General features: G+C 42.9%; 2 protein-coding genes across 2 annotated transcripts; both read right to left on the bottom strand.

The window, feature by feature from the left end:
• Nucleotides 1-2,819: 2,819 nt before the first annotated feature.
• On the bottom strand, nucleotides 2,820-18,511 carry LOC111977889 (succinate-CoA ligase ADP-forming subunit beta). The gene is made up of 11 exons (XM_024007666.2): nucleotides 18,389-18,511; nucleotides 17,399-17,585; nucleotides 12,005-12,104; nucleotides 11,122-11,284; nucleotides 10,329-10,457; nucleotides 9,683-9,821; nucleotides 7,636-7,797; nucleotides 7,363-7,505; nucleotides 4,927-5,047; nucleotides 3,812-3,900; nucleotides 2,820-3,182 (listed from the first exon to the last, which is right to left on the bottom strand). Exons 1-11 carry the CDS (start codon nucleotides 18,470-18,472, stop codon nucleotides 3,108-3,110), a joined length of 1,392 nt encoding a protein of 463 aa, XP_023863434.1. The 5' UTR covers nucleotides 18,473-18,511; the 3' UTR covers nucleotides 2,820-3,107.
• A 1,001-nt stretch (nucleotides 18,512-19,512) lies between these two features.
• Nucleotides 19,513-27,283, bottom strand: med4 (mediator complex subunit 4). Its single transcript, XM_024007652.2, has 7 exons — nucleotides 27,177-27,283; nucleotides 25,596-25,662; nucleotides 20,709-20,879; nucleotides 20,504-20,561; nucleotides 20,316-20,402; nucleotides 19,943-20,074; nucleotides 19,513-19,785 (listed from the first exon to the last, which is right to left on the bottom strand). Exons 1-7 carry the CDS (start codon nucleotides 27,245-27,247, stop codon nucleotides 19,613-19,615), a joined length of 759 nt encoding a protein of 252 aa, XP_023863420.1. The 5' UTR covers nucleotides 27,248-27,283; the 3' UTR covers nucleotides 19,513-19,612.
• Between the last annotated feature and the right edge of the window lie 16 nt (nucleotides 27,284-27,299).

Genomic DNA, 27,299 nt, shown 5'->3' with positions numbered 1-27,299 from the left:
AAAAATGTGTGAGTAAAGTAGAGGTAAAGAATTTCTAAGAATTTCTAAGCAAACAGCTGGAGGCAGGGCTTTCTCCTATAGATCTCAATTTTTATGGAATGGTCTGCCTACCCACGTGAGAGACGCAGACTCGGTCTCAACCTTTAAGTCTTTACTGAAGACTTATCTCTTCAGTGGGTCATATGATTGARTGTAGTCTGGCCCAGGAGTGTGAAGGTGAAAGGAAAGGCTCTGGAGCAACGAACCGCCCTTGCTGTCTGCCTGGCCGGTTCCCCTCTCTCCACTGGGATTCTCTGCCTCTAACCCTATTACAGGGGCTGAGTCACTGGCTTACTGGTGCTCTTTCATGCCGTCCCTAGGAGGGGTGCGTCACTTGAGTGGGTTGAGTCACTGACGTGATCTTCCTGTCTGGGTTGGCACCCCCCCTTGGGTTGTGCCGTGGCAGAGATCTTTGTGGGCTATACTCAGCCTTCTCAGGATGGTAAGTTGGTGGTTGAAGATATCCCTCTAGTGGTGTGGGGCTGTGCTTTGGCAAAGTGGGTGGGGTTATATCCTTCCTGTTTGGCCCTGTCCGGGGGTATCATCGGATGGGGCCACAGTGTCTCCTGACCCCTCCTGTCTCAGCCTCCAGTATTTATGCTGCAGTAGTTTATGTGTCGGTGGGCTAGGGTCAGTTTGTTATATCTGGAGTACTTCTCCTGTCTTATCCGGTGTCCTGTGTGAATTTAAGTATGCTCTCTCTAATTCTCTCTTTCTCTCTCTCGGAGGACCTGAGCCCTAGGACCATGCCTCAGGACTACCTGGCATGATGACTCCTTGCTGTACCCAGTCCACCTGGCCGTGCTGCTGCCCCAGTTTCAACTGTTCTGCCTGCGGCTATGGAATCCTGACCTGTTCACCGGATGTGCTACCTGTCCCAGACCTGCTGTTTTCAACTCTCTAGAGACCACAGGAGCGGTAGAGATACTCTTAATGATCAGCTATGAAAAGCCAACTGACATTTACTCCTGAGGTGCTGACTTGCTGCACCCTCGACAACTACTGTGATTATTATTATTTGACCATGCTGGTCATTTATGAACATTTGAACATCTTGGCCATGTTCTGTTATAATCTCCACCCGGCACAGCCAGAAGAGGACTGGCCACCCCTCATAGCCTGGTTCCTCTCTAGGTTTCTTCCTAGGTTTTGGCCTTTCTAGGGAGCTTTTCCTAGCCACCGTGCTTCTACACCTGCATTGCTTGCTGTTTGGAGTTTTAGGCTGGGTTTCTGTACAGCACTTTGAGATATCAGCTGATGTACGAAGGGCTATATAAATACATTTGATTTGATTTGTAAAGAAACACTTGCGCAGAATGTGATTCAAATCTTCAGCTCTGGGGAAAAGGATCCGGGGGGGGGCGGTTACGTACTTAAAGCAATGCAAAATATCCTCTCCAGCAATCAAACTTCCATTACCTTGCGACCCACAAGACCTTATTACAGTACAGTGTATACCTACTCAGTCCACCCACACAGCGATAACCCACTGAGTCACAGCCTTTAGCTCCTGATATGCTGTGGCCCCTGGCTTCAAGGATGCTCAAGGCGAATGTATCCTTGAAGCGTGTCAAAACCAATGCCACAGTCCACATGCGCAATACAGAGACAGACGGTGCTGGCAACAGGAGGTAACCCTGCTCTGACACAATCCTGTTTCTAAACTTTTAACATAGTACGTATCCACACAGTGGACTAGGAGATGAGGAATTCCTCTGTTGTTTTTGTTGTCATTTGTTGCCAAACAGCCATACAAGATGCAGACAACTTTCACATTGTAAGTACCGTGCAACAAAACTAAAACAAACATTTCTTTTTTCTTTTTTTTACTCCCCAAGAGAAGCATAAATATTTTACAGAAGATAACAGCGGTCTCGTTATTTACAAGATATAATAAATGTCTTGACAACTCACAATAACTGTTTCTGTGTTCTGAGGGCTAGGGAGTAACAGAGATAGATAGGAATGGAGAGAGAGAGAGATATGGAGAGGACTTAATTACAATCTTTTAACAGTTTAGTTGAGAGGACACTGCACACACCCATTTGTGTTGTCATGAAGTGAAAAAGGTTTTTCCCCATGACAGTGGCAGACTACACATACACTGTAGCAGGCTCTTATAGGGGAGAGTGAGGAGAAGGAAGAGACAAATACACAAACATGCTGACAACCAGATAGGCAGTAGTTTCGATAACACACACAAAGAATAGAACTCTTACTAGTTCAAAACGAGAGTACTAGAAAGCTTTTATCCAGCTATGCATTCAAAATTGCATGGAAATTAAATGAGTGACATAAGAGGTCCTCCTAACAGCAATGTACAAGCCCAAGTGTTATCCCCTAGCTTCTGATGAGCTAAATTCTGCATAGTGGCCAACTTCCCCATCTCATCTCCCATTCTCAGAAGCACTCAGTAAATGCCTCTCCTGTAGGGGCAGATGGAAGAGATTTAAAGGGTGAGAGGACTATGACTGACAGCGACATAACTCTCTCTCTAGCCCAGTGATCCAGGAGAATGAAGCCTAAGGGGAATTAGCTGTACCTTTACAGACAGCACAAGTTCTCCCAAAATGTACCGGTAAATAGATAGGTCTATCACCCTCTCAAAGAAAAGAGCAAGGTTGGGGGGGTTGTGCATTATGACTAGAGCTAGGCATTCTGGGAGCTGAAGGAGAGAGGTGGGGGAAGAGGAGGTAACTAGGAATCATTGTCTCTCCTTACGGAAAGAAAGTGAAAACAGAGCGAGTAATAATGGAATAATCTGAAGGAACGCCCCCGTGTCTGATCTGAAAAGCATGTTAATGTGTTGCATTTGAACAGACAATACACACTAGCCATGGCATACATAACAAAACAGAGGGAGGAAAGTCAAGATTAGGAGAGCAAAAATTCCCACATTAGTGGTGTGTATGCACATGTGTATATTGGAGCCTTGCCACAGAGAGAKAATCAGAGCTAACAGAGAAGTTGGTGGGCCGTGTTGTATTGGAGTATTCGCTCAGTAGTGAGAGGCTCTTCTTGCTGTTCGAGAGGCTGGGGGTGGGGTGTCGAGGTTCAGGGGGAGTGGCTTAGAGTGGCAGCTGGAAGGAGATGTCCACATGAGCCTCCTGAGCCAACGACACAATCTCAGAAAGCTTTACAACCTGAGAGTGAGAAAGAGGATAGTTTAACACAAGCACAGAGCTAAACAGTAGCAGGGAACAATACGAGTTGTCTCATTTCAAAACAAACAAAAAAACAAACAAAAAAACTAACAAAGGTTTTGATTGCGAGGGGCTGTAATTTCCATGAGGTGGTCATGCCAAGCTGCCACTGTGCTGGCTAACTGATGCTCATCTCTGGAGTAGATCAGTCCAAAAACAAGGGAGAGAGATGGTGGGAGTCAGTGAGAGCCCTAAGCCAGACTAGAGGTTGAGGGAGAGTGAGGGGAGAGATAAGAGGAAGGGGGCCTCTGCTCTGATTCAATGCCACTGCTGTTAGCTCCGCCAGAAATCAAAGCTATAAAACTCAGGCTGTGTCACTTCAGCCAGGCAGGATGGCGATGAGCTGCATTTAAACTGTCACTATACCCTGACAGTTCCAATGGACACACACACTACCCTGTTGATGCCCCTTGTCTCAAACACACCCCATTACTCTGGACCCTCACAAACAAAGCTTGACATTCCTTAGTTTCCACATTCACATAGACCTACTGTACCAAACACACAACACCCAAGGTGCTTAKAGGGGCCGAAGGGGGTAGAGAAAGGGAGAGAGGTGTGTGTCTCACCATTCTAGCGGCCTCGTCCAGATCGTCACATGCCAGGAGCTTCAGTGGGCTAGCAGCGATCAAAGCTTTGGCATCGTCCACTCTAGATCCTGAAACACAGCAGAGCAGCAGTCTCTCTTCAGCCTCTATCTTTTCCAAAGCTCTTTGGTTCTCTTTTATATAGCTTTTAATCTGCAATTTCATMATTTCAGTCCTATTATATTGTGGCAGGTATCCTAGCAGTTGAAAGCATTGGTCGCTGGTTTGAATCCCTGAGCCGACTAGGTAAAGAAAATCTGTCAATGTGGTCTTGAGCAAGGCACTTAACTCTAATTGCTCATGTAAGTCGCTGATAGCGTTTGTTATAAATGTGGTTTAGATTACATTTCATATTAGAGTAGGTGATCATCATTGATAAGGACATTTTGCAGAAAGTAGAAAGAGCCTCAATACATGCAAGGCATTGAACATTACATACGGTTCCCCAACTGGTTCTATTTCAWCATAATAAATCATATAAAAGACTAAAAACAGGAAATCGGCTACAAGTGATTTTCAATTAGGAAATCTGTTCCTAAGTATTCCCTCGCATAATAAAGGAGATGTGATTGTATAAAAATGTAAGGAAGGTTAAACATTACATCTGTTAAGGCCTCTTGCGGTCCATTAACAGTCTACAAATTATTTGTAAATCATCCATTCAAGAAAAATGAAAAAAATTCTAGTTGATGATCCCTGGGCTGCATGACTGGAAAAAATAGCTCAAGACGACATACAGTAAAATAGAAGTCTATGATTTGTTTGTGAAGGCAATCATTTTAGTCCAATTACATTTAGTTTAACTGAGTGACCGAGTTCTGTATAAATACACACAATCTATTTGAGTACATCTGGAATAAAGCTGGGAGCTACAGGGTCCCACAGCACAGGTTGTGTGTGGAAGTAGTAGAAGAGCCAAATCCTGACAGGCAGCTTGCTCTTTGACCTTTAAAAGGCCACGCTCCAATGTTGCCCTGGTGTCACCCCTTCCTTCTCTCCCGGCCCACTGTGTGTGTGTGTGTGTGTGTGTCACTGGGTGACCCGTGACAAAATGTCAGTGCAGTAGCCGATGACTCCATGAGGGAGGTCAGTCTCACCTTGTAACCGTACCACAATGGGGATCTTCAGGTCCAAGTCTGTAACAGCCATGATGATGCCCTGAGCAATGATGTCACACCTCATGATGCCACCGAAGATGTTCACCAGGATGGCCTGCACCTGAGGACCGCAAGCAGAGATGTTGACCATGAAAACATGACTGAAGATATTGACCGTAGAAACAAGACAAAACCAACCAATCACAAAGCATGATCACAAATCCATAAAGGACCATTAACAACCAAAACCTAAAAATCATATAGCATCAACAGAATCATAAGCATCAACATTACCCACAAATCTACTACCAGAGAGCTTTTAACCATCTAACAAACCTCACACCTCAGGCTACGTAAACTAGCATGTGTACGCCCATAGGTGTTCCCTTAAGTCATCCCCCATTTAAAATCTCCCAGATAAATGTCACCCCATAGCTTCCACCAGTATTAAACCTCACCCCCAGAATGGGCCCTCCTACAGGTATCTCCAGACATGTCTGTCAAGACACACCTACTAGGGGATGGGTCTACTGAAAAGTTTCCTTATACATTTGAAGTCGGAAGTTTACATACACCTTAGCCAAATACATTTAAACTCCGTTTTTCACAATTCCTGACATTTAATCMKAGTAAGAATTCCCTGTTTTACATCAGTTAGGATTACCACTATTATAAGAATGTGAAATGTAAGAATAATAGTAGAGACAATGATTTATTTCAGCTTTTATTTATTTCATCACATTCCCAGTGGGTCAGACGTTTACGTACACTCAATTCGTATTTGGTAGCATTGCCTTTAAAATTGTTTAACTTGGGTAAAATGTTTGGGTAGCCTTCCACAAGCTCCCCACAATAAGTTGGGTGAATTTTGGCCCATTCCTCCTGACAGAACTGGTGTAACTGAGTCAGATTTGTAGGCCTCCTTGCTCACACACACTTTTTCAGTTCTGCCCACAAATTGTCTTTAGGATTGAGGWCAGGGCTTTGTGATGGCCACTCCAATTCCTTGACTTTGTTGTCCTTAAGCCATTTTGCCACAACTTTAGAAGTATGCTTGGGGTCATTTCCCATTTGGAAGACCCATTTGHGACCAAGCTTTAACTTTCTGACTGACGTCTTGAGATGTTGCTTCAATATATCCACATAATTTTCCTCCCTCATGATGCCATCTATTTTGTGCACCAGTCCCTCCTGCAGCAAAGCACCCCCACAACATGATGCTGCCACCCCCGTGCTTCACGGTTGGGATGGTGTTCTTTGGCTTGCAATCCTCCCCCTTTTTCCTCCAAACATAACGATGGTCATTATGGCCAAACAGTTCTATTTTTGTTTCATCAGACCAGAGGACATTTCTCCAAAAAGTACGATCTTTGTCTCCATGTGCAGTTGCAAACCGTAGTCTGGCTTTTTTATGGCGGTTTTGGAGCAGTGGCTTCTTCCTCGCTGAGCGGCCTTTCAGGTTATGTCGATATAGGATTCGTTTTACTGTGTATATAGATACTTTTGTACCTGTTTCCTCCAGCATCTTCACAAGGTCCTTTGCTGTTGTTCTGGGATTGATTTGCACTTTTCGCACAGAACGCGTCTCCTTCCTGAGTAGTATGACGGCTGCGTGGTCCCATGGTGTTTATACTTGCGTGCTATTGTTTGTACAGATGAACGTGGTACTTTCAGGCGTTTGGAAATTGCTCCCAAGGCTGAACCAGACTTGAGGAGGTCCACCTGAGGTCTTGGCTGATTTCTTTGGATTTTCCCATGATGTCAAGCAAAGAGGCACTGAGTTTGAAGGTTGTCATTGAAATACATCCACAGGTACACCTCCAATTGACTCAAATGATGTCAATTAGCCAATCAGAAGCTTCTAAAGCCATGACATAATTTTCTGGAATTTTCCAAGCTGTTTAAAAGGCACAGTCAACTTAGTGTATTTAAACTTCTGACCCACTGGAATTGTGATACAGTGAATTATAAGTGAAATAATCTGTCTGTAAACAATTGTTGTAAAAATTACTTGTGTCATGCACAAAGTAGATGTCCTAACCGACTTGACAAAAGTATAGTTTGTTAACAAGAAATTTGTGGAGTGGTTGAAAAACGACTCCAACCTAAGTGTATGTAAACTTCCGACTTCAACTGTATAACCATGACCTTCCTGAAGGTCCAAACATCAGGAATTCGTAATTAATCCCTACCACTACCCCCATCAAAACATCATTAGTATAAGTTGCAGGCTGCTCATGATCCTGATACCCAGCCATCTCATTCCAGTTGGGGTCAGGGGTTAGAAGTCAGGGTGAAGGCCTGTGGAATACGTGACATGTCTGTGCCTGCTTGTGCCACAGTGAATACCTACTGCAGCTTAATGGGTCTTCAATGACCACCAGAGATGAGAAATGCTAGTTACAGTGACAAGTGTCCCCCACTCTCAGTCCTTACCTTCCTGTCGGAGGTGATAAGTTTGAAGGCCTCCATCACCTGGTGGGCTGTAGCTCCGCCCCCCACATCCAGGAAGTTGGCGGGCGTGCCACCATGCAGCTTGATGATGTCCATGGTGGCCATGGCAAGACCAGCCCCGTTTACTGCACACGCACACAGTGTATAGAATGAATACACAAATAACAAAATATTTCTATCACTACTGTTACTACAGTGAACCAAAGCTAGGTGTGTGGTGCAGTGAACCAGTGGTGGGTGTGTTGTGGCACTCACCCAGACAGCCGATGGATCCGTCCAGTCCGATGTAGTTGAGGTCAGCCTTGGCTGCCTGTCGGTCCCTGGCATCCTCCTGGGTCCAGTCCTGCATGTCAAACACCTTCTTCTGGCGATACGCCGCGTTGGAGTCAAAGTTGATCTTGGCGTCCATGCACATCACTGTCAGAGGAACACAAGAGAAAGAGGCTGAGCCAAAAATGGCTGACCATCATTGGACGACAAAACCAATGACCCTGTAACTTCATTACGACACAGCCAGAGGCAGATATCCGTTTATACTTTGAGGGAACTTTTTGTTATGCCTGGTCCAAGGTGACATAGCTTTACTGTGTAACATTTGTTGGCTGTACTGTACATGTCAAGGATGAATCTGGGTTCAGTGGGTTGAGGTATAGATAAGATAGACAGACCACTACATGGCCATAYAGTACATGCTCGTCGAACATCTCATTCCAAAWTCATGGGCAATAATATGGAGTTGGTCCCCCTTTTTCTGCTATAACAGCTTCCCCTCTTCTGGGAAGGCTTTCCAATAGATGTTGGAACATTGCTACAGAGACTTGTTTTAATTCAGCCACAAGACCATTAGTAAAGTCGGGCACTGATGATTAGGCCTGGCTCGCAGTCGGCGTTCCAATTCATCCCAAAGGCGTTCAATGGGGTTGAGGTCAGGGCTTTGTGCAGGCCAGTCAAGTTCTTCCACACCGATCTTAATAAACCATTTCTATATGGACGTCACTAAGTGCACGGGTGCATTGTCATGCTGAAACAGGAAAGTGCCTTCCCCAAACTGTTGCAACAAAGTTGGAAGCACAGAATCGTCTAGAATGGCATTGATTGCTGTAGCATTAAGAACTCCCTTCACTGGAACTAAGGGGCCTAGCCCGATCCAGCCCCAGACCATTATTCCTCCTCCACCAAACTKTACAGTTGACACTATGCATTGGGGCAGGTAGCRTTCTCCTGTCATGCGCCAAACCCAGATTAATCTGTTGGACTGCCAGTTGGTGAAGCGTGATTCATCACTCCAGAGAACGCGTTTCCACGGCTCCAGAGTCCAATGGCAGCGAGCTTTACACCATTCCAGCCAACGCTTGTTATTGCGCATGGTGATCTTAGGTTTGTGTGCGGCTGCTCGGCCATGGAAACCTATTTCATGAAGCTCCTGACGAAAAGTTATTGTGCTGACATTGCTTCCAGAGGCAGTTTGGAACTCGGTAGTGAGTGTCCCGTTCTGCGAGTTTGTGTGGCCTACCACTTTGCGGCAGAGCCGTTGTTGCTCCTAGATGTTTCCACTTCACAATAATAGCACTTACAGTTGACCGGGGCAGCTCTAGCAGGGCAGAAACTTTACAAACTGACTTGTTGGAAAGGTGGCATCCTATGATGGTGCCATATTGAAAGTCACTGAGCTCTTCAGTACGGGCCATTCTACTGCAAATGTTTGTCTATGGCATATCTGTGTGCTTGATTTTATACACCTGTCAGCAACGGGTGTCCCTGAAATAGCCAAAACCACTMATTTGAAGTGGTGTACACATACACTATATCACCAAAAGTATGGTTTACTGACGTAGTAGCGTCAAAGGGCCATCATTGGCAATTCCTGCTGTCAATCAACTCTTCTTGTAGGGTTGGTAAATTCAGTCCATAACTACAAAGTCCTTAGAAGTACATATAAGCACTTGAAAGCTTTTCACATTTCAAAGCTAAAATAGTGCCTCTTACTTGACCCTCATCAGCCACCATACTCTGTCATATATGGCTATGGTGATGACAGTTGGTTGTGCAATAACACCCTCTCATTCCTTCAGTACTATTGGGTTTAGCTGCCTAATTGGCCCATCACTTAAAAGTACTGCAATTCCCACTGTGATTGTTCACTGGGAGTGCATTAGCGAGCATGATTGACAGTGAGTAATAGATCGACGGGAGAAGCCTCCAACCAAGATTTTAACACTGACTGGCAACGCTCTCACCCAGCACTTAACACTTGCGTGACAAACAACATCACTGGGAACGAAAAGCAAGTATGTGTGTGTACCCTGGCCAGAGGCGTCCTCCACCATGGGGTTGATCTCCAGCATGGAGGCATCGTACTTCATGAAGACGTTGTACAGCTTGATTATGTTAGCCGCTGCGTCGTCGATCAGAGCAGCAGGGAAGCCCATCTTCGTGGCAATCTGGAGAAAGAGAAAGCGGAGAGAGAAAATGTGAGAGACCGAAAAAATATATACTTTGGCAACACTAAGTAATGTATTCCCAGCTTGTAAAACACTTTGAATTCAATTGAAGGTGAGAGGACGTGAGGGAGAGGAGGAACAAAATAMAATAAGAGGTAGAGTGAATGTGAGAGACAGGAGGTGTCAGTTCATGGAAACACTGCAGGCACATGTGACATGTAGTAAGTGAGATGGCATGTTGAATGAGCATCACAGACTGTATCAAAGTCAACCCTGACTTTGAAAGACATTGCGTGAGGGGATAACTAACATGATTCTGAGGCCTTTTGAGGCTTCTGGGGCCATTCTCTTGAGATAGAAACTCGAGACAGACCAAATATTAATATACAGTAAATGTTGCMACAAGTCATTTGTTTAAACGTGCTCCAAAATAGCTACAAATCAAGAGTTTGACACGCGCTTTGTCTTGTCTGACTAGGTATTTTTACAACCCGATCCCAACTGTACCGAAACAGCCTGTTCCATCTTGATTCCATCCATGATGTCGATTGGCTCCTTCACAATGGCGTCGGGATTCTCCGCCGCCACATCCTCAATGTTCACACCCCCCTGAGAGCTGCCAATCAACACGGGGCCCTGTTCAGAGGGAGGGTCCGATAGATTATTAGTACCAGTAATTTTACACCGTCATTGAGTGGCAAGTGGCAATCAAACTGAAACGGAGCAAATTAATAGAACATAATTCTCACAGCAATATGACAAATTTAACAAAAGATTGAATTGATCCATCGGTCATCAAGTTCTCAATGTACAAATGACCTCAACTAACCTGTATCCCCGCACATTGACTCGGTACCAGTACCCCTGTATATAGCCTCATTATTGTTATTTTAATGTGTTACTTTTTATTATTTTTTACTTTAGTTTATTTGGTAAATATTTTCTTAACTCTTCTTGAACTGCACTGATGGTTAAGGGTTTGTAAGTAAGCATTTCACAGTAAGGTCTACACTTGTTGTAGTCGGCGCATGTGACAAATAAAGTTTGATTTGGAATGACAACTGGTATCTCTAACCTTTTGAGTGAAAAGACCAACTGCATACAGCAGGACAACCAAGTCCCATGGAGCACAAGCATTTCCAACATGTCCATACCCATGTCCTTTACCACTACACCATCTAGTGGTAACATCACCAACAACATTCTTAAATCAAGATTCACACAAYTGACCAATCTGTCAAATCTGACGGTGTCACCTGTTGTCACCTGAGAGGCGTGGAGGGGCGGAGAATGGCCTCACCTGGAAGGATCTCTCCATGGTGATGGCAAAGTAGTACTCCCTACGGGGGTACCTGCGCTCACAGATGAACACCTGGTTACAGATACGGCCCTGCTCGCCTGTCTGCTTGGTGTACAGCTTACGGCCAATCATCTGAGAGGAGATGTCCCGGGCCTCCTCTGGCCTGTAAGAAAGGTGAAGAAGAATTGACATTGCCATGGTCAGACAGAGTAGAAAATGGGTGCAGTTTGAAAGGAGATGTCTCTGACACTCACGAGTAAACAATTTTCACGCCTCCCTTCAGCCCTCCCTCGAATGTGCCTTTGCCTCGGCCTCCAGCCAACACCTGGGCCTTCACCACCAGATCCTTGGTGCCTGAGACACAGAGAGAGAGAGAGCGACAGTAACTGTTACAGATATGCCGGACATTCCACTTATACACAGAGATAATGTGTGTAACAAACTACACAAAACATTGTCAAACTGTCTAACAACCATTTTAGCAGAAGTATGCACTCATAAGCCCCTAAATGACTAGACTGTTGCTGTCAAGTTCATCTGTATCCACCACCAAACAAACTGTGTTAGCAATGAGTACTTAGTGAATCGTTTAGTCCTACTCATTAGAAAAGTTTATGGTCATACGCANCCTGGAAGGATCTCTCCATGGTGATGGCAAAGTAGTACTCCCTACGGGGGTACCTGCGCTCACAGATGAAAACCTGGTTACAGATACGGCCCTGCTCGCCTGTCTGCTTGGTGTACAGCTTACGGCCAATCATCTGAGAGGAGATGTCCCGGGCCTCCTCTGGCCTGTAAGAAAGGTGAAGAAGAATTGACATTGCCATGGTCAGACAGAGTAGAAAATGGGTGCAGTTTGAAAGGAGATGTCTCTGACACTCACGAGTAAACAATTTTCACGCCTCCCTTCAGCCCTCCCTCGAATGTGCCTTTGCCTCGGCCTCCAGCCAACACCTGGGCCTTCACCACCAGATCCTTGGTGCCTGAGACACAGAGAGAGAGAGAGCGACAGTAACTGTTACAGATATGCCGGACATTCCACTTATACACAGAGATAATGTGTGTAACAAACTACACAAAACATTGTCAAACTGTCTAACAACCATTTTAGCAGAAGTATGCACTCATAAGCCCCTAAATGACTAGACTGTTGCTGTCAAGTTCATCTGTATCCACCACCAAACAAACTGTGTTAGCAATGAGTACTTAGTGAATCGTTTAGTCCTACTCATTAGAAAAGTTTATGGTCATACGCATTCTGGGTTTGATTTGCACTTTTCGCACCAAAGTACGTTCACATCTAGGAGACAGAACGTATCTCCTTCCTGAGCAGTATGACGGCTGCGTGGTCCCATGGTGATTATACTTGAGTACATGGTTTGTATAGATGAACGTGGTACCTTCAGATGTTTGGAAATTGCTCCCAAGGATGAAACAGACTTGTGGAGGGGTACAATTTTTTTATGAGGTCTTGGCTGATTTCTTTTGATTTTCCCATGATGTCAAGCAAAGAAGCACTGAGTTTGAAGGTAGGCCTTGAAATACATCCACAGGTACACCTCCAATTGACTCAAATKATGTCAATTAGCCTATCAGAAGCTTTTAAAGCCATGATATTTTCTGGAATTTACCAAGCTGTTTTAAGGCACAGTCAACTTAGTGTATGTTAACTTCTGACCCACTGKAATTCTGATACAGTGAATTATAAGTGAAATAATCTGTCTGTAAACAAAGTAGATGTCCTAACCGGCTATAGTTTGTTAACAAGAAATGTGTGGAGTGGTTGAAAAACGAGTTTTAATGACTCCAAACTAAGTGTACATAAACTTCCGACTTCAACTGTACATCATGGTGCGAACTACGGGGGTGAAAAGGGGGGGGGGGCTCAGCTCCCCTGAGATAATGCTAATCTAACCATTCTCCTATTTGTTTAAAATGCAGTGGGAAATATGTTTTACAGTGGGAAATAGGAAAATCTCCCAATGAAACGAACACCCCCAGCTCTCTGTCATGGTTTAAACCATTTATTTCTGTGGCGGCACTGTCCATCCAGTAATGGGGGYGGCAGGTAGCCTGGTGGTTAGAGCGTTGGACTAGTAACCGAAAGGTTGCAAGATCGAATCCCCGAGCTGAMAAGGTAMAAATCTGTCATTCTGCCCCTGCACAAGGCAGTTAACCCACTGTTCCTAGGCCGTCAATGAAAATAAGAATTTGTTCTTAACTGACTTGCCTTGTCAAATAAATTTAAAAACGTTGAATTTCGGCCTCAGCTCCTTCMTGCATAGATTTTCCTTTGAAGGCATACTTTCAAATTTGATAAAAATAGCCTTTATTCCAATGCATTCGATTTATCCGTTGATTTATCATTATTTGCTTTTGTCAGTCAGCTGTTTAGAGCGCTCATTGCTTTGTTTTTCAGGTCTACGCATTCTCCGTGACATCCGTGGCCAGAAGTAGTAGCATTTAWTTAGCATCATTATTTTCTATCAATACTTGTTTTCTTTCCTGGATCAGCTGATGATGATTGATGATGTCACTAGACAATTAGTCTAGAGCTAGACACCATTGCACATCCAATTAATCCAACAAGTTTACATTAATGAAAGTAGGCCTATAGTTAACTCTTTGGGTTAGAAGCATTCAATTTTGCAATGACATAGGCCTACATTATTTGGGATTTATGTGCCCATGAGAACGGTTTTCACAGCGAAAYATTACATTTTACGTAGGCATAGTTTCATTTACAGTGCATTTTCAGAGATCTTCAAGACCCATAATTYGTACAGGGTTGAAGTTCAATGTTGTAATTTAATTGTAATTTTCATGAAAATGCTTAATAATGACAAACACTCATAAATGTCATTAATGTAAGGAAAGAAAAGTAGTATTTTATGTCACACAATCTGTGAACAAGCATTAACTCATGAATTATGGACAACTTTAGGGTGTAAAATGTGCTTTGATTCAACTCATGTATGTAGGATACCTATTCTRCGTGTGTTCATGTGTTTAAAATTGCCTTGGCTGAGAGGATAGGCTACCGGCAGTGGTGTAGGCCTAGTGTAAGGTAAATGGCATTTACCCACCTTAAAAAAAAAATGCACTTGAAAGTAATGGGMGCATGGCCTTTTTCACTGCGACCAGCAATCGGAGTTCACCCACATATTTATTTTAACACGTAAATGTCTACCGGTAGGCCTATTTGAAGTTCATGGTAATACACATTGTAGACTAGTTTAGTAAGTTGACCTTGTGTATTGGAACATTGCTGTGGGGACTTGCTTCCATTCAGCCACAACAGCATTAGTGTGGTCAGATACTGATGTTGGGCGATTGGGCCTGGCTCACAGTCRGCGTTCCAATTYATCCCAAAGGTGTTCGATGGGRTTGAGGTCAGGGCTCTGTGCAGGCCAGTCAAGTTYGTCCACACCGATCGACAAACCCTTTCCATATGGACCTCAACCCCAGATTCCTCATCCACCAAACTTTACAGTTGACACTATGCATTSGGGCAGGTAGCGTTCTCCTGTCATATGCCCAACCCAGATTTGTCCTTCAGACTTCATCACTCCAGAGAACGTGTTTCCACTGCTCCAGAGTCCAATGRAGCAGTGGAAAGCGAATAGCGCGTAAARATCGTCTGTCCTCGGTTGCAACACTCACTACCGAGTTCCAAACTGTCTCTGGAAGCAACGTCAGCACAAGAACTGTTCGTCGGGAGCTTCATGAAATTGGTTTCCATGGCCGAGCAGCCGCACACAAGTCTAAGATCACCACGCGCAATGCCAAGTGTCGGCTGGAGTGGTGTAAAGCTCACTTCCATTGGACTCTTGAGCAGTGGAAACGTGTTCTCTGGTGCTTCACCATCTGGCAGTCTGTAATGGGAATTTGAATGTTGGTGCTTTTCTTGTAACTAATTTGTGTGTCCTATTTATGTAAACCAATCTCTGTGTTCATGCAAGTGGCTGACTGTACAAATCCTCACTTATCAATAGCTGCAATTTGGCAGTACGCCGAGACGTTGTTTTGAGAACAAACGAAAGTTATCAGTTTCAAGGTCTCAGCTTAGAGAGGAGAAGCCTTGTGAGGTGTTGGTCTGTCACATATTATGAAACAGTATTGGTCGGTCACATGAATGAAACAAAACGGTAATGATTAATGAATTATGCTAAATCATGCAAAAATAACTTGTCTGTGTATAGTTCTACATAAGACAACTGCTGAGTCTGCCCAGGCAGAGCTCCTGGTTGACATGTGTACTATGGTGCATTGAGTTGGTTGGAACTTCTCCAGCACGCTGACAAACAATGATTCATTTAAGACTGACTGAGTGTCTCTGTGTAAGAATTTTTTCACAACAAGTCGAACAGACGAATCTGGGTTTGGCGGATGCCAGGAGAACGCTTACTGCACCAATGCATAGTACCAACTGTAATGTTGGGTGGAGAAGGAACAATGGTCTGGGGCTGTTTTTCATGGTTTGGGCTAGGCCCCTTAGTTCCAGTCACGGGAAATCCTAACGCTACAGCATACAATGACATTCTATACGATTCTGTGCTTCCAACTTTGTGGCAACAGTTTGGGGAAGGCCCTTTCYTGTTTCAGCATGACAATTCTCCCGTCCACAAAGCGAGATCGGTGTGGAAGAACTTGACTGGCCTGCACAGAGCCCTGACCTCAAYCCCATTGAACACCTTTGGCATGAATTGGAACGCAGACTGTGAGCCAGGCCTAATCGCCCAACATCATTGCCCGACCTCACTAATGCTGTTGTGGCTTAATGGAAGCAAGTCCCCGCAGCAATGTTCAAATATCTAGTGGAAAGCCTTCCCAGAATAGCGAAGGCTATTATAGCAGCAAAGGGAGGACCAACTCCATATTAATGCCCATGATTTTGGAATGAGATGTTCAATGAGCAGTTGTCCACATACTTTTGGTCATGTAGTGTACCTCTGATTATGATTAAGCAGTGGTGTAAAATACYTTAAAGTGCTACTTTAGTAGTTTTTGGGGCATCTGTACTTTACTATTAATATTTTGTACAACTTTTACTTCACTACATTCCTAAAGACAATATTGTGCTTTTTACTCTACATTTTCCCTGRCACCCAAAAGTACTCGTTACATTTTGAATGCTTAGCTGGACAGAAAATTGTCTAATTCACACACTTATCAAGAGAACATCCCTGGTCATCCCTACTGCCTCTGATCTGGCGGACTCACGAAACACACGTCTGAGTGTTGGAGTGTACCCCTGGCTATCCGTAAATAAAATAAATAAATAAATAAATGAATTGTGCCTACTTGTGTGCTTAATATTTGTAATTAGAAATGTTTAATACTTTAACTTTTGATACTTAAGTACATTTTTGTCATTACATTTACTTTTGATACTTAAGTATATTTAAAACCAAATACTTRRACTTTTACTCAAGTAGTATTTTACTGGGTGACTTTCACTTTTGCTTGAGTCATTTTCTATTATTATCTTTACTTTAAATGAAGTATGACAATTGGGTACTTTTTSMWYSACCGTGATTGACTATGCGCAAAAGTGAATTGAAGTACATTTTTTCCACACCCACCATGTGTAATGTGCGTAATGGTCATGTSAGGTGAAATGTGTATATTTTGGATATGAGCACTCAGTGAACCATCCCTAGATATCGTTAGCAGTCATAGCTCGTAAGCTAAAAAATATACAAAAAAAAAGTATAAGTTGGGGACAGCCCTAAACTGCACTGTCTTATAGAGCTGTGACGATAYCAGTATAGCAATATTTTTTTACATGGAAAAAATGAAAACACGAAGCAGACCAAACTCTTTGGTCCTTTAAAAACCTGCAGCACGTAAAATATTGTGTRCTACAGTTTTTGAAAATAAATCTGACCGTGGATGACAGACAACATTAGGGCTGTTTTCCTAAAGAAGTCAAATCCACTTTGTGTTTTGTTTCCACGAGTATTGCGATCCTGGTATCGTCCTGGCCCTACTGTCTTTTGAACTCTTATGAGGTATTATGAACTTCCAGTCATTCTATCGGAGCTCTCAGTATAGCACTACRATGATACTGGGGCATCCCTAGATTACAGTATACATCCCACTCTCTGACCATACCTGACTCAGTCAAACATCAAAGAAGATTGGTTAGTTAATGCATACAGACTCACTACTACCTGGTCTGACATAATATAGGCCTACTGTCAATTCAAAGTGTTTATCCTCAATTTACTCTACTGCAATTTATTTGCCCACATCCTATTAGGCTATAGATTACCAATCTCCTTGGCAACAGAGTAGGCCTCATCGGGTGAGCTGGCCACCTTGCCCTCGGGCACACAGACGCCAGCCTCTTTGAGCAGACCGATGCTCATGTACTCATGCAGGGAGAGGTTCCTCTGCTGCTGCTGCAGGTGGGGGGACTGTTGCTGAGGCCCAAGCAGGCCAGAGGAACCACCCAGCACCTTGAGAGAGGGAGTAGAGTGAGAAGGGGATAGAGGAGAGAGAAAGTGATGTAGGGAGGAGGGTACATTAACACTAGTGAAGCAGTGAAATTACAGTACCTACTCATGTCAGGGGGAGTACATCGTCTGTGCAAGGACACTGAATGAGAATTGTTACATCCATACAAAAGAGGGCACACACAGATACACACAACACAAATGTGRAGTAACGTGTGTGTCAATAGTGGAAGTTTGCGGATATGAACGAGGAATACATCAAACATGTCATTTGGGCGTCAATTGAATCGACACCAAAAACGTTTTTCGAATGTATAAAGGCCCACTAACTCTTATAAATCGGACAGTTAGCTAGCTGGCTATTGTAGCTAATCTATTTAGYTAAATCTCAGATGCCGACAGCCTCGATGTCGCATAGCCTCCATTCATCCCGTTCTGACGTCGGCGCTTTGGTGTTGGAGGTCACTGTGTTTAGAACTGTGAGCGGAAAATCTCTTGTTAGCAAACGCAAATCCCTGAACCCCCAAAATGGCTCGTCTTTTAATACATTTAGTTGTTTATGAATACATTCATTTTGCCATCGCKAACAAGTGAAAGTAACTAGCTATATAGTGAGATAAACATGAGCAATGTCTAGGTAGCTAACATAGCCAGTTTCCTAGCAGCCTCAATGGCGATGTGCTAATGTCAAATATGACCCTGTCTCTTTTTTGGGGAATTTTGGACGTCGAAGATGGGGCAGCAAAAAAGTAATCACAGCTACAGGCAGCCGGATTTCGTTCCCTTTTTTTCCAACGCACACTTACCTTGGATGCAGTRGTAAGTGTCGATCTGGCCCCAGAATTTCTCAGGCTAGCCGAAAATCGGCCACAAATCAGGGACGCCGCCATGTTTCCTTCCCTGAAGCAAACGATAAAYTGGGCGCATGCGTAGTAAACCAAGTGCCCCTTACACAGGGTTGGTGCACATCCCATGGTCTTTACAATTTGAAGACAWGGCTATAAATAAATACATATGGTCAAGTCAACTCCACATTGCGCATACTTACAACTATACAATGTCCTGTCAAATGGTATCAAGGATATCAGCACCACACAAAGTATTTACTCAAAAGTTGTATTTATTTACAAGCCTGAAAAAAACTACAATATATACAGCCTTATTTACACATGGAGCAACAAGTCAGTCAATTAATATGCAGTTTTTCAATATAAAGAATATAAGGTGTGCTTGATGAATCTTGCCTGAAATAAGCAGTTTTTACTTTTGAAAAAAAACAAAAAAGTTAACTCGGGTAAGTGCACCAACAATTCCAAAATTCACTCCTGGTGACATGTTTTCAGCAATAGCAGAGATGATAAGGAGCACTTGGGTTCGAATCAGCAACAACATTTTTATTTTTATGAAATACTGTTATATTCTTTCCTACACAAAGGTACATGTACTTTTCAACACTATTCCCCAATTGCCAGCCTAAAAAAACAGCAAAGAAACAAATAAAGGGGAACCTGATAGACAACGAAAGGAATATGTCTGTTATCAGTCACGTAGTACCAGACATTTCCCTGGGGTGTATTCCTTAGTCGGATTCCATTGCACAACATTTTGTCTGTTGCAAAACATTTTGCAAAATGTCAATAGAAACATTTGTTTTCATTGCAAACCGTTTTCCATTACCGAATCTGACTAATGAATACACCCCTGAACTGATACAGTGGACTTGAGAGCTGGTGATATTACATTGGGGATCACAGATAGTGTTGTGCAAATGTCTCATCAACAAGCCGGTAATAGAGAGGGTCAGAGAAAAACAAGACCGTGAGATGAGTATCTCTCAATATTCTCTGGATTCTATGTAGTTGTTTGCTATATCGGATAGCTAACCCTGTATCAACTGATGCTTATCGTAAATGTTATGGGTGTGATGGATAGCTGGATAGCTGGCTCTACGAGGTACTGGGTGTGTCCAATTCCCAAATCAGAGTCAGATATACACACACAGATGGGCAGACAGAGACAGACACACACACTTAGTCCGAGTCGCTGCTGCTGCTAGATGAGTCTGTAGACATGGCCTCCACGTCGTCCTCGTTCTCCTTGTTGTGGCCGGGGGGCTCCAGCCCAAAGTCATTGCCATGGTGAGGGGGGAGCATGCCCACTGAGACATCTGATGATTGCCAGGGGTACTGGGGGGTGAGCACATCTGATGAAGGGAGGGAAGAAAGAGTAATTAAACAATGATAGGGTTAGTATTACAGTATATTTCACAGAAACATATCAAAACACACAGATCCTAGGAGAAGACAAAAACAGTTGATTCCATTTGTCGAAAGGAGGAACCACACAAACCGAAAGCATACCTGGCAATCTCCCAGCTGCCAGTGCATCTCCAGGGAGGTGTCCATTCACACCATTGGTTGGCAGGTTGCTCATGTGACCCAACAATCCACTGCGCATCTCCAGGTCAGTGGGGTAAGGTCTACGCGGATCACCTTTTATAAGGAATATGCCATGAAGTTGATTGAAGAGTAATTACAGCAGTATTGTGAATGCAAGTGACGGCTATGACAGAGACTGAGGTTCAAATATTCCCCATCAGTACTGAGAAGAATTTCCAGTCTGGAGAGAAGGAACATGCAAGGGAAGGAGGATCTGRCGGGGGGTGGGGGTTGAAAAATAGAGGGCATCGAAGACCGCATAACAGAAGCTCAAATAGGCAGAAACAGGACATACCTGGTACCCAGTTGAGAGGGGCACAGACTGCATTGCTGGCACTGATCCTGTGGGCATATTTGATGATCTCTTCTGAGGAGATGCTCCCTGAAAGACAACAGTACTTTTAGTTTCATGTATTAKCTTTGGTAGTATTTATCATAAAGTTCTCCGGCTATTCAGATGAATGCTGTGAAAATCAGGCTCACCTTTTTTGGCCTTATCAATAGATTTCAGTTTCTCCTTTGCTTGGTATACAGCAGTCGCCTAGAAGAGAGGTTTGGGTAAAAAGGTTAGGTTGAATCAAAGTCAGAAACAAAGTGCTGTTTTGTTCCAATTGCATGTTAATAAAATGTGACCCATTTTATAGTCTATTTAGGATTTCTCATTTGTCCTCAGCCCTGCTGTACTCACCAGTATATGTTCAGCCTCCTTCAGCTGTTTCTGGAGCTGCTGGATGTCGCAGTCTCTCTTCTCCACCTCCTTCTCCAGGACCTGCATCTCCTGGTGCACCTTGCCCTGCTCATGGGCCACCCTCATCAGCTCCTGGAACTCTTTGTCTCTCTGTACCAGCAGCTCCAGGATCTGCCCACAGCAAAACACATCCATTTAGACTTCTGACATCTATTGCATGCACATTGCAATGTATAGACTACTATTGAGTCAGAGTTGTATGGAGAAAAGGCAGACTCAAAAACCTATTTCACAATACATGTAAATAAGAACTACATTTTAGTGGTATAGTGTACATTTAATTCTGTGAATATTGTAGACATTGCTACATTTAAAAAAAAAGGTATAGACGAGTTAGTTGACATCACGAAAACGATGCGCACGCTTCAATGGGGCAGAAGTCTGTGTGCTGTTGTGATTCTGGATGGCCAGATGGCTACTTCTTGTCATTGTTGCTAGCTATGTGGGGAATCATAAGTGGCTTGTTTCAGCTAGTTTCATCCTGTTCTTGATACCATGTCTTGTTTTGACTGATGTCACATCTATGTTAATATGGCTACAATTCATTAGCTAACCCACAACTGTAACAATGTATTTCAGAGACAAGTGCTTATTGTGCAAATGTCTTTGTTTTCAATAAACATTGGAGATGAAATAGTTTACATGTTGTCAACAATCTTAGCCAACCTTGTCTTTTTTTCTAAACAACCAACCTGTCTATATAGCGAACGCATTGTACAGTTTTATGTTGAATCAGATGCCTGTTACTAGCCCTTGATCCTGACTCTCAGTTCCATTACATTACACATAAGAGTCATGACGGCATCTGATTGGGGGAGTTTAAGACCCCCAACGCTCGGTCTGAACATTAACATGCATCGCTTGCGATACGGTTTTGAAAGCATAATGTGTTTCATATCAGCGAGGAATACATTTTTTCACTCCAAAAATGTTAGGGGGTTCGCACCGGCTGAAAGTTGACTGCATTCGATTTGGAACTGGGCTGCCTCCTGCCTCCATGAGCCAGGTGCTCCGTTCAAAGCCCAGGGCAATGTCGGCTTAAAACAAAAGTGACGTAATTAAGCACGTGTAGTACAAAGTAAGATTGTGTTTTCACATGCAAAAGTGATTGTTTTTGATAAAAAATGCTTTAATCTGCATTCCCAATRAAAACTAATTAGAAAATAAACATTTGTTTTATGGAACAGATATGACAGAGCGGTGCAGATTACTGTTCAATTTGACAAGGGGGCGCCCCCCCTCCCAAATGTACACTACATGGCTAAAAGTACGTGGACACATTCCATCGAACATCCCATTACAAAATCATTAACATGGAGTTGGTCCCCCCCTTYGCTGCTATAACAGCCTCAACTCTTCTGGGAAGGCTTTCCATTAAATGTTGGAACATTGCTGTGGGGATTTGCTTCCATTCAGCCAAAAGAGCATTAGTGAGGTCTGACCCTGTTGGACGATTAGGCCTGGCTCGCAGTCGGCGTTCCAATTYATCCCAAAGGCGTTCAATGGGGTTGAGGTCAGGGCTCTGTGCAGGCCAGTCAAGTTCTTCCACACCGATCTCAACAGACCATTTCTGTATGGACCTCGCTTGTGCACGGGGGCATTGTCATGCTTAAACAGGAATGGGCCTTCCCCAAACTGTTGCCACAAAGTTGGAAGCACATAATAGTCTAGAATGTCATTGTATGCTGTAGCGTTAAGATTTCCCTTCACTGGAACTAAGGGGCCTAGCCCGAACCATGAAAAACAGCCCCAGACCATTATTCCTCCTCCAGAATGTACAGTTGGCACTATGCATTMGGGCAGGTAGCGTTCTCCTGGCAGCCGCCAAACCCAGATTCATTCGYCGGACTGCCAGATGGTGAAGCGTGATTCATCACTCCAGAGAAAGCGTTTCCACTGCTCAAGAGTCCAATAGCGGCGAGCTTTACACCAATCTAGCAGATGCTTGGCATTGAGCATCTTAGGCCTGTGTGTGGCTGATCAGCCATGGAAACTCATTTCATGAAGCTCCCGACAAACAGTTCTTGTGGTGACGTTGCGTCCAGAGGCAGTTTGGAACTTGCTAGTGAGTGTTGCAACCGAGGACAGACGATTTTACACGCTAAAGCACTCAGCGGTCCCATTCTGTGAGCTTGTGTGGCCTACCACATCGAGGCTGAGCCGTTGTTGCTCATAGACGTTTCCACTTCATAATAAAAGCACTTACAGTTGACCAGGGCAGACATTTGACAGACTGACTTGTTGGAAAGGTGGCATCCTATGACGGTGCCACATTGAAAGTCACTGAGCTCTTCAGTAAGGCCATTCTACTTCCAATGTTTGTCTATGGAGATAGCATGGCTGTGTGCTCGATTGTATACACCTGTCAGCAATGGGTGTGGCTGAAATAGCCGAATCCACTAATTTGAAGGGGTGTCCACATTAGAGGTCGACCGATTATGATTTTTCTACGCCGATACCGATTATTGGAGGACCAAAAAAGCCGATACCGATTAATCAGACGATTTTTTTCATTTATTTGTAATAATGACAATTACAAAAATACTGAATGAACACTTTATTTTAACTTTATATAATACATCAATAAAATCAATTTAGCCTCAAATAATAATGAAACATGTTCAATTTGGTTTAAATAATGCAAAAACAAAGTGTTGGAGAAGAAAGTAAAAGTGCAATATGTGCATGTAAGAAAGCTAACCGTTTAAGTTCCTCGCTCAGAACATGAGAAATATGAAAGCTGGTGGTTCCTTTTAACATGAGTCTTCAATATTCCCAGGTAAGAAGTTTTAGGTTGTAGTTATTTAAGGAATTATAGGACTATTTCTCTCTGTACGATTTGTATTTCATATACCTTTGACTATTGGATGTTCTTATAGGCACTTTAGTATTGTCAGTGTAACAGTATAGCTTCCATCCCTCTCCTCGCCGCTACCTGGGCTCGAACCAGGAAACATCGACAACAGCCACCCTCGAAGCAGCGTTACCCATGCAGAGCAAGGGGAACAACTACTCCAAGTCTCAGAGCGAGTGACGTTTGAAACGCTACTAGCGCGCACCCGCTAACTAGCTAGCCATTTCACATCGGTTACACCAGCCTAATCTCGGGAGTTGATAGGCTTGAAGTCATAAACAGCGCAATGAAGCATTGCGAAGAGCTGCTGACAAAACGCACGAAAGTGCTGTTTGAATGAATGCTTACGAGCCTGCTGGTGCCTACCATCGCTCAGTCAGACTGCTCTATCAAATCATAGACTTAATTATAACATAATAACATACAGAAATACGATCCTTAGGTCATTAATATGGTCAAATCCGTAAACTATAATTTTGAAAACAAAACGTTGATTCTTTCAGTGAATACGGAACCGTTCCGTATTTTATCTAACGGGTGGCATCCATGAGTCTAAATATTCCTGTTACATTGCACAACCTTCAATGTTATGTCATATTACGTAAAATTCGGGCAAATTAGTTCGCAATGAGCCAGGCGGCCCAGACTGTTGCATATACCCTGACTCTGCGTGCAATAAACGCAAGAGAAGTGACACAATTTCACCTGGTTAATATTGCCTGCTAACCAGGATTTCCTTTAGCTAAATATGCAGGTTTAAAAATATATACTAATGTGTATTGATTTTAAGAAGGGCATTGATGTTTATGGTTAGGTACACGTTGGAGCAACGACAGTCCTTTTTCGCGAATGCGCACGGCATCGATTATTAATGCCAACGCAGGACACGCTAGATAAACTAGTAATATCATCAACCATGTGTAGTTATAACTAGTGATTATGATTGATTGATTGTTTTTTATAAGATAAGTTTAATGCTAGCTAGCAATTTACCTTGGCTGCTTACTGCATTCGCGTAACAGGCGGGCTCCTCGTGAGGCAGGTGGTTAGAGCGTTGGACTAGTTAACCGTAAGGTTGCAAGATTGAATCCTTGAGCTGACAAGGTAAACATCTGTGGTTCTGCCCCTGAACAAGGCAGTTAACCCACCGTTCCTAGGCCGTAATTGAAAATAAGAATGTGTTCTTAACTGACTTGCCTAGTTAAATAAAGGTGTAAAAAAAAATATATATATATATATTTTTTTTAATCGGCAAAATCGACGTCCAAAATTACCGATTGTTATGAAAACTTGTAATCGGCCATTCCGATTAATCGGTCGACCTCTAGTCCACATACTTTTTGACACATGTAGTGTGTTTGAGAGACAACAAGTACCCATTGTGTAAATGTATTTATGTTTTCAATAAACATTGGAGACTAAATCTAGTTTACATGTTGTCAATCTAAGCCAAATTTGTCTGTTATGCCCCGTAGTTGCACACGTGTCGGTTTTGTTGCTAAACAACCAACCTGTCTATATATTTAACACGTTATGCAGTTCAATGCTAAATCAGATGCCTGTTACTAGCCCTTGAAGTGACCGGGCATTGCCCAGTGTACCCTGGGCCAGATTAATCAAACCCCCTCGGTGTTAGTGCTTTTTTACAGAAAACAGACAGAAGACAGAGTGAACAATCTGTGCTAATTAGACATCTGCGTCTACAAACGTGTGTAAACTGGAAGACACGTGTTGTTACTGAAAAATACTGTTAAAACAGTGTACAGTAAGTGTGTATTTTGCATTTGTGAAATAGTTCTTACGTGATATGAAAGTAAAGGGATTTATGTTTCTAGAACCGTACCAAAATTGATTCACGTTTAGATTATTTGGCTGTTTTGGTTTCCAAAGCCAATTTGCCTTTAAACAGAATATCTAAGGTCCTACGGAGTAACGTTAAGCTCCTTTAGTCCATTATTGGGTTAGCCTGTTACCTGAGTGTCCTCGCCTCCTTGAGGGAGTTTTTGGCTCCTTGACAGTGCAAGCATCTCTATCAATTCCCTGAAATATGAGTAATATTGGGTTTAGTTTCTATGCATGATAATGGAGAGAAAAGAGAACTTCTCAGTTTGAAAGACAATACTTGACAGAGAAAATGACCAGATAATATATTACTGCCAATCAGTTACTTGAACATTGCGTTTGCAAAGATGAGTTAATATAGTCCTCCTGACCATCCATTCGGACCTGGTCTCAGAGCATTTCTTATTATTCTGTACGTATCTCAGATATATGGTTACATAAGACAGATGGTTACTTAAGGTAAAAATGAAAGGTGGGGGATTGTCGGGCATAATACGCAAATGTCTAGCAACCGAAATGAGAGTTTGAATCTCATCACGGGCAACTTTAGCCTTTTAGCACCTTTTCAACTTCATACTACTTTAACTACTTAGCATGTTTACTAACCCTTCCCATAACCCAGCTAGCATTAGCCACCTAGCTAGAATTTGTAACATATATGTTTTGCAAATTCCGAACATATTGTACATTTCTCAAATTCGTAAAATATTGTACATTTTGCAAATTTGTTATGTACATTTTGCAAATTCATAAAATAATACGAATTGTATTTTGTAACATATCATAAATGGGTGATGGACATCCACATATTAATACATAACATAAGAAACGTAACATATACAATATAGAGTGTTTCGAATTTACTTACAGAATAATCCAACATACTCTGAGACCAGGTTGTCAATTCAATAARTCCAACCCATTTATAAATGCCTACGTTTCTGGGACCGGTTTCCCACAAGCATCTTAAGGCTAAATTAATCTTAGAATCCTAAACTGAATTTAGCCTTAAAATGTTACTATGGTTCTAAAATGAACTTAGTCTTAAAATTATTTTGGGAAACCGGACCCTGTTCTGAGTGTACAACCACAGATAGAATATTGAGACAGATATTTCACTGGATGTATAAATTTGAAGCATCTGCTTGGCGTTTCCCCTCACCTCCAAATATGGTAGTGAGAGGAAGCCCAATGGCGGGCAGTGGGAGAAGATGGACGAGATAGATTTTGGCCGAAGTCGATTAATCATTTGATCTCAATACAGTTCTCTGTTCTCAAAACTAGAATMTGTTATAAACAGAGTGGACCAAGGTTTGTAGACTTTACCCTTTGCAAAAGTTTTTGTTTGTTTGGTTGTTTTTTTAATCTAGTTGTTTAAGAGTTATTGTACACGAGTAATTCACAGTAGGCGTTCCCTAACGGAAATATGCAGATGACGCTAGAACGCGCCAATAGGATCTCACTAACTCGTGCTGGCTCTTGACCCTTCCTTACCTATTATGCCCACTATGGCTCATTTGTTCCCATTGGAAACGACATGCTGTGCTCTCTTGGTTTAGTTATAAAAATCTTTGGTTCTACTCAGGTCGCTAACAATACACTCAGAACAAGAAACGTAGGCAAAGGCATTTTTGAATTAGCGACAAACTAGATCATTTGAATGGCTGTTAAGATAACAATTATTAAAGGGTGAGAAAATAATAATTTCGTACCTGGATAACACCTCTAAATCGTCCAGTACCAATAATAACCGCTCTTTTGTAGATTTGTCAGCCACCGCCATGGTTGTTGCCACGCCACTGCGCAGGACAGGAAATTGAGCTAATATTTTGTTG

Source organism: Salvelinus sp. IW2-2015, linkage group LG2, assembly GCF_002910315.2.
Source record: "Salvelinus sp. IW2-2015 linkage group LG2, ASM291031v2, whole genome shotgun sequence".
NCBI classification, from domain to species: Eukaryota; Metazoa; Chordata; class Actinopteri; order Salmoniformes; family Salmonidae; genus Salvelinus; species Salvelinus sp. IW2-2015.
This window is presented reverse-complemented; position numbering and strand designations above follow the sequence as displayed.

Excerpts from the sequence above, each read along its gene's own strand:
- med4 (XM_024007652.2), bottom strand. The coding sequence starts at position 27,247 with ATGGCGGTGGCTGACAAATCTACAAAAGAGCGGTTATTATTGGTACTG. Across the intron at positions 20,403-20,503 it reads TATTGATAAGGCCAAAAAAG|GGAGCATCTCCTCAGAAGAG; the intron begins GTGAGCCTGATT and ends GTTGTCTTTCAG. Across the intron at positions 19,786-19,942 it reads GGCAGCTGGGAGATTGCCAG|ATGTGCTCACCCCCCAGTAC; the intron begins GTATGCTTTCGG and ends TCCCTTCATCAG.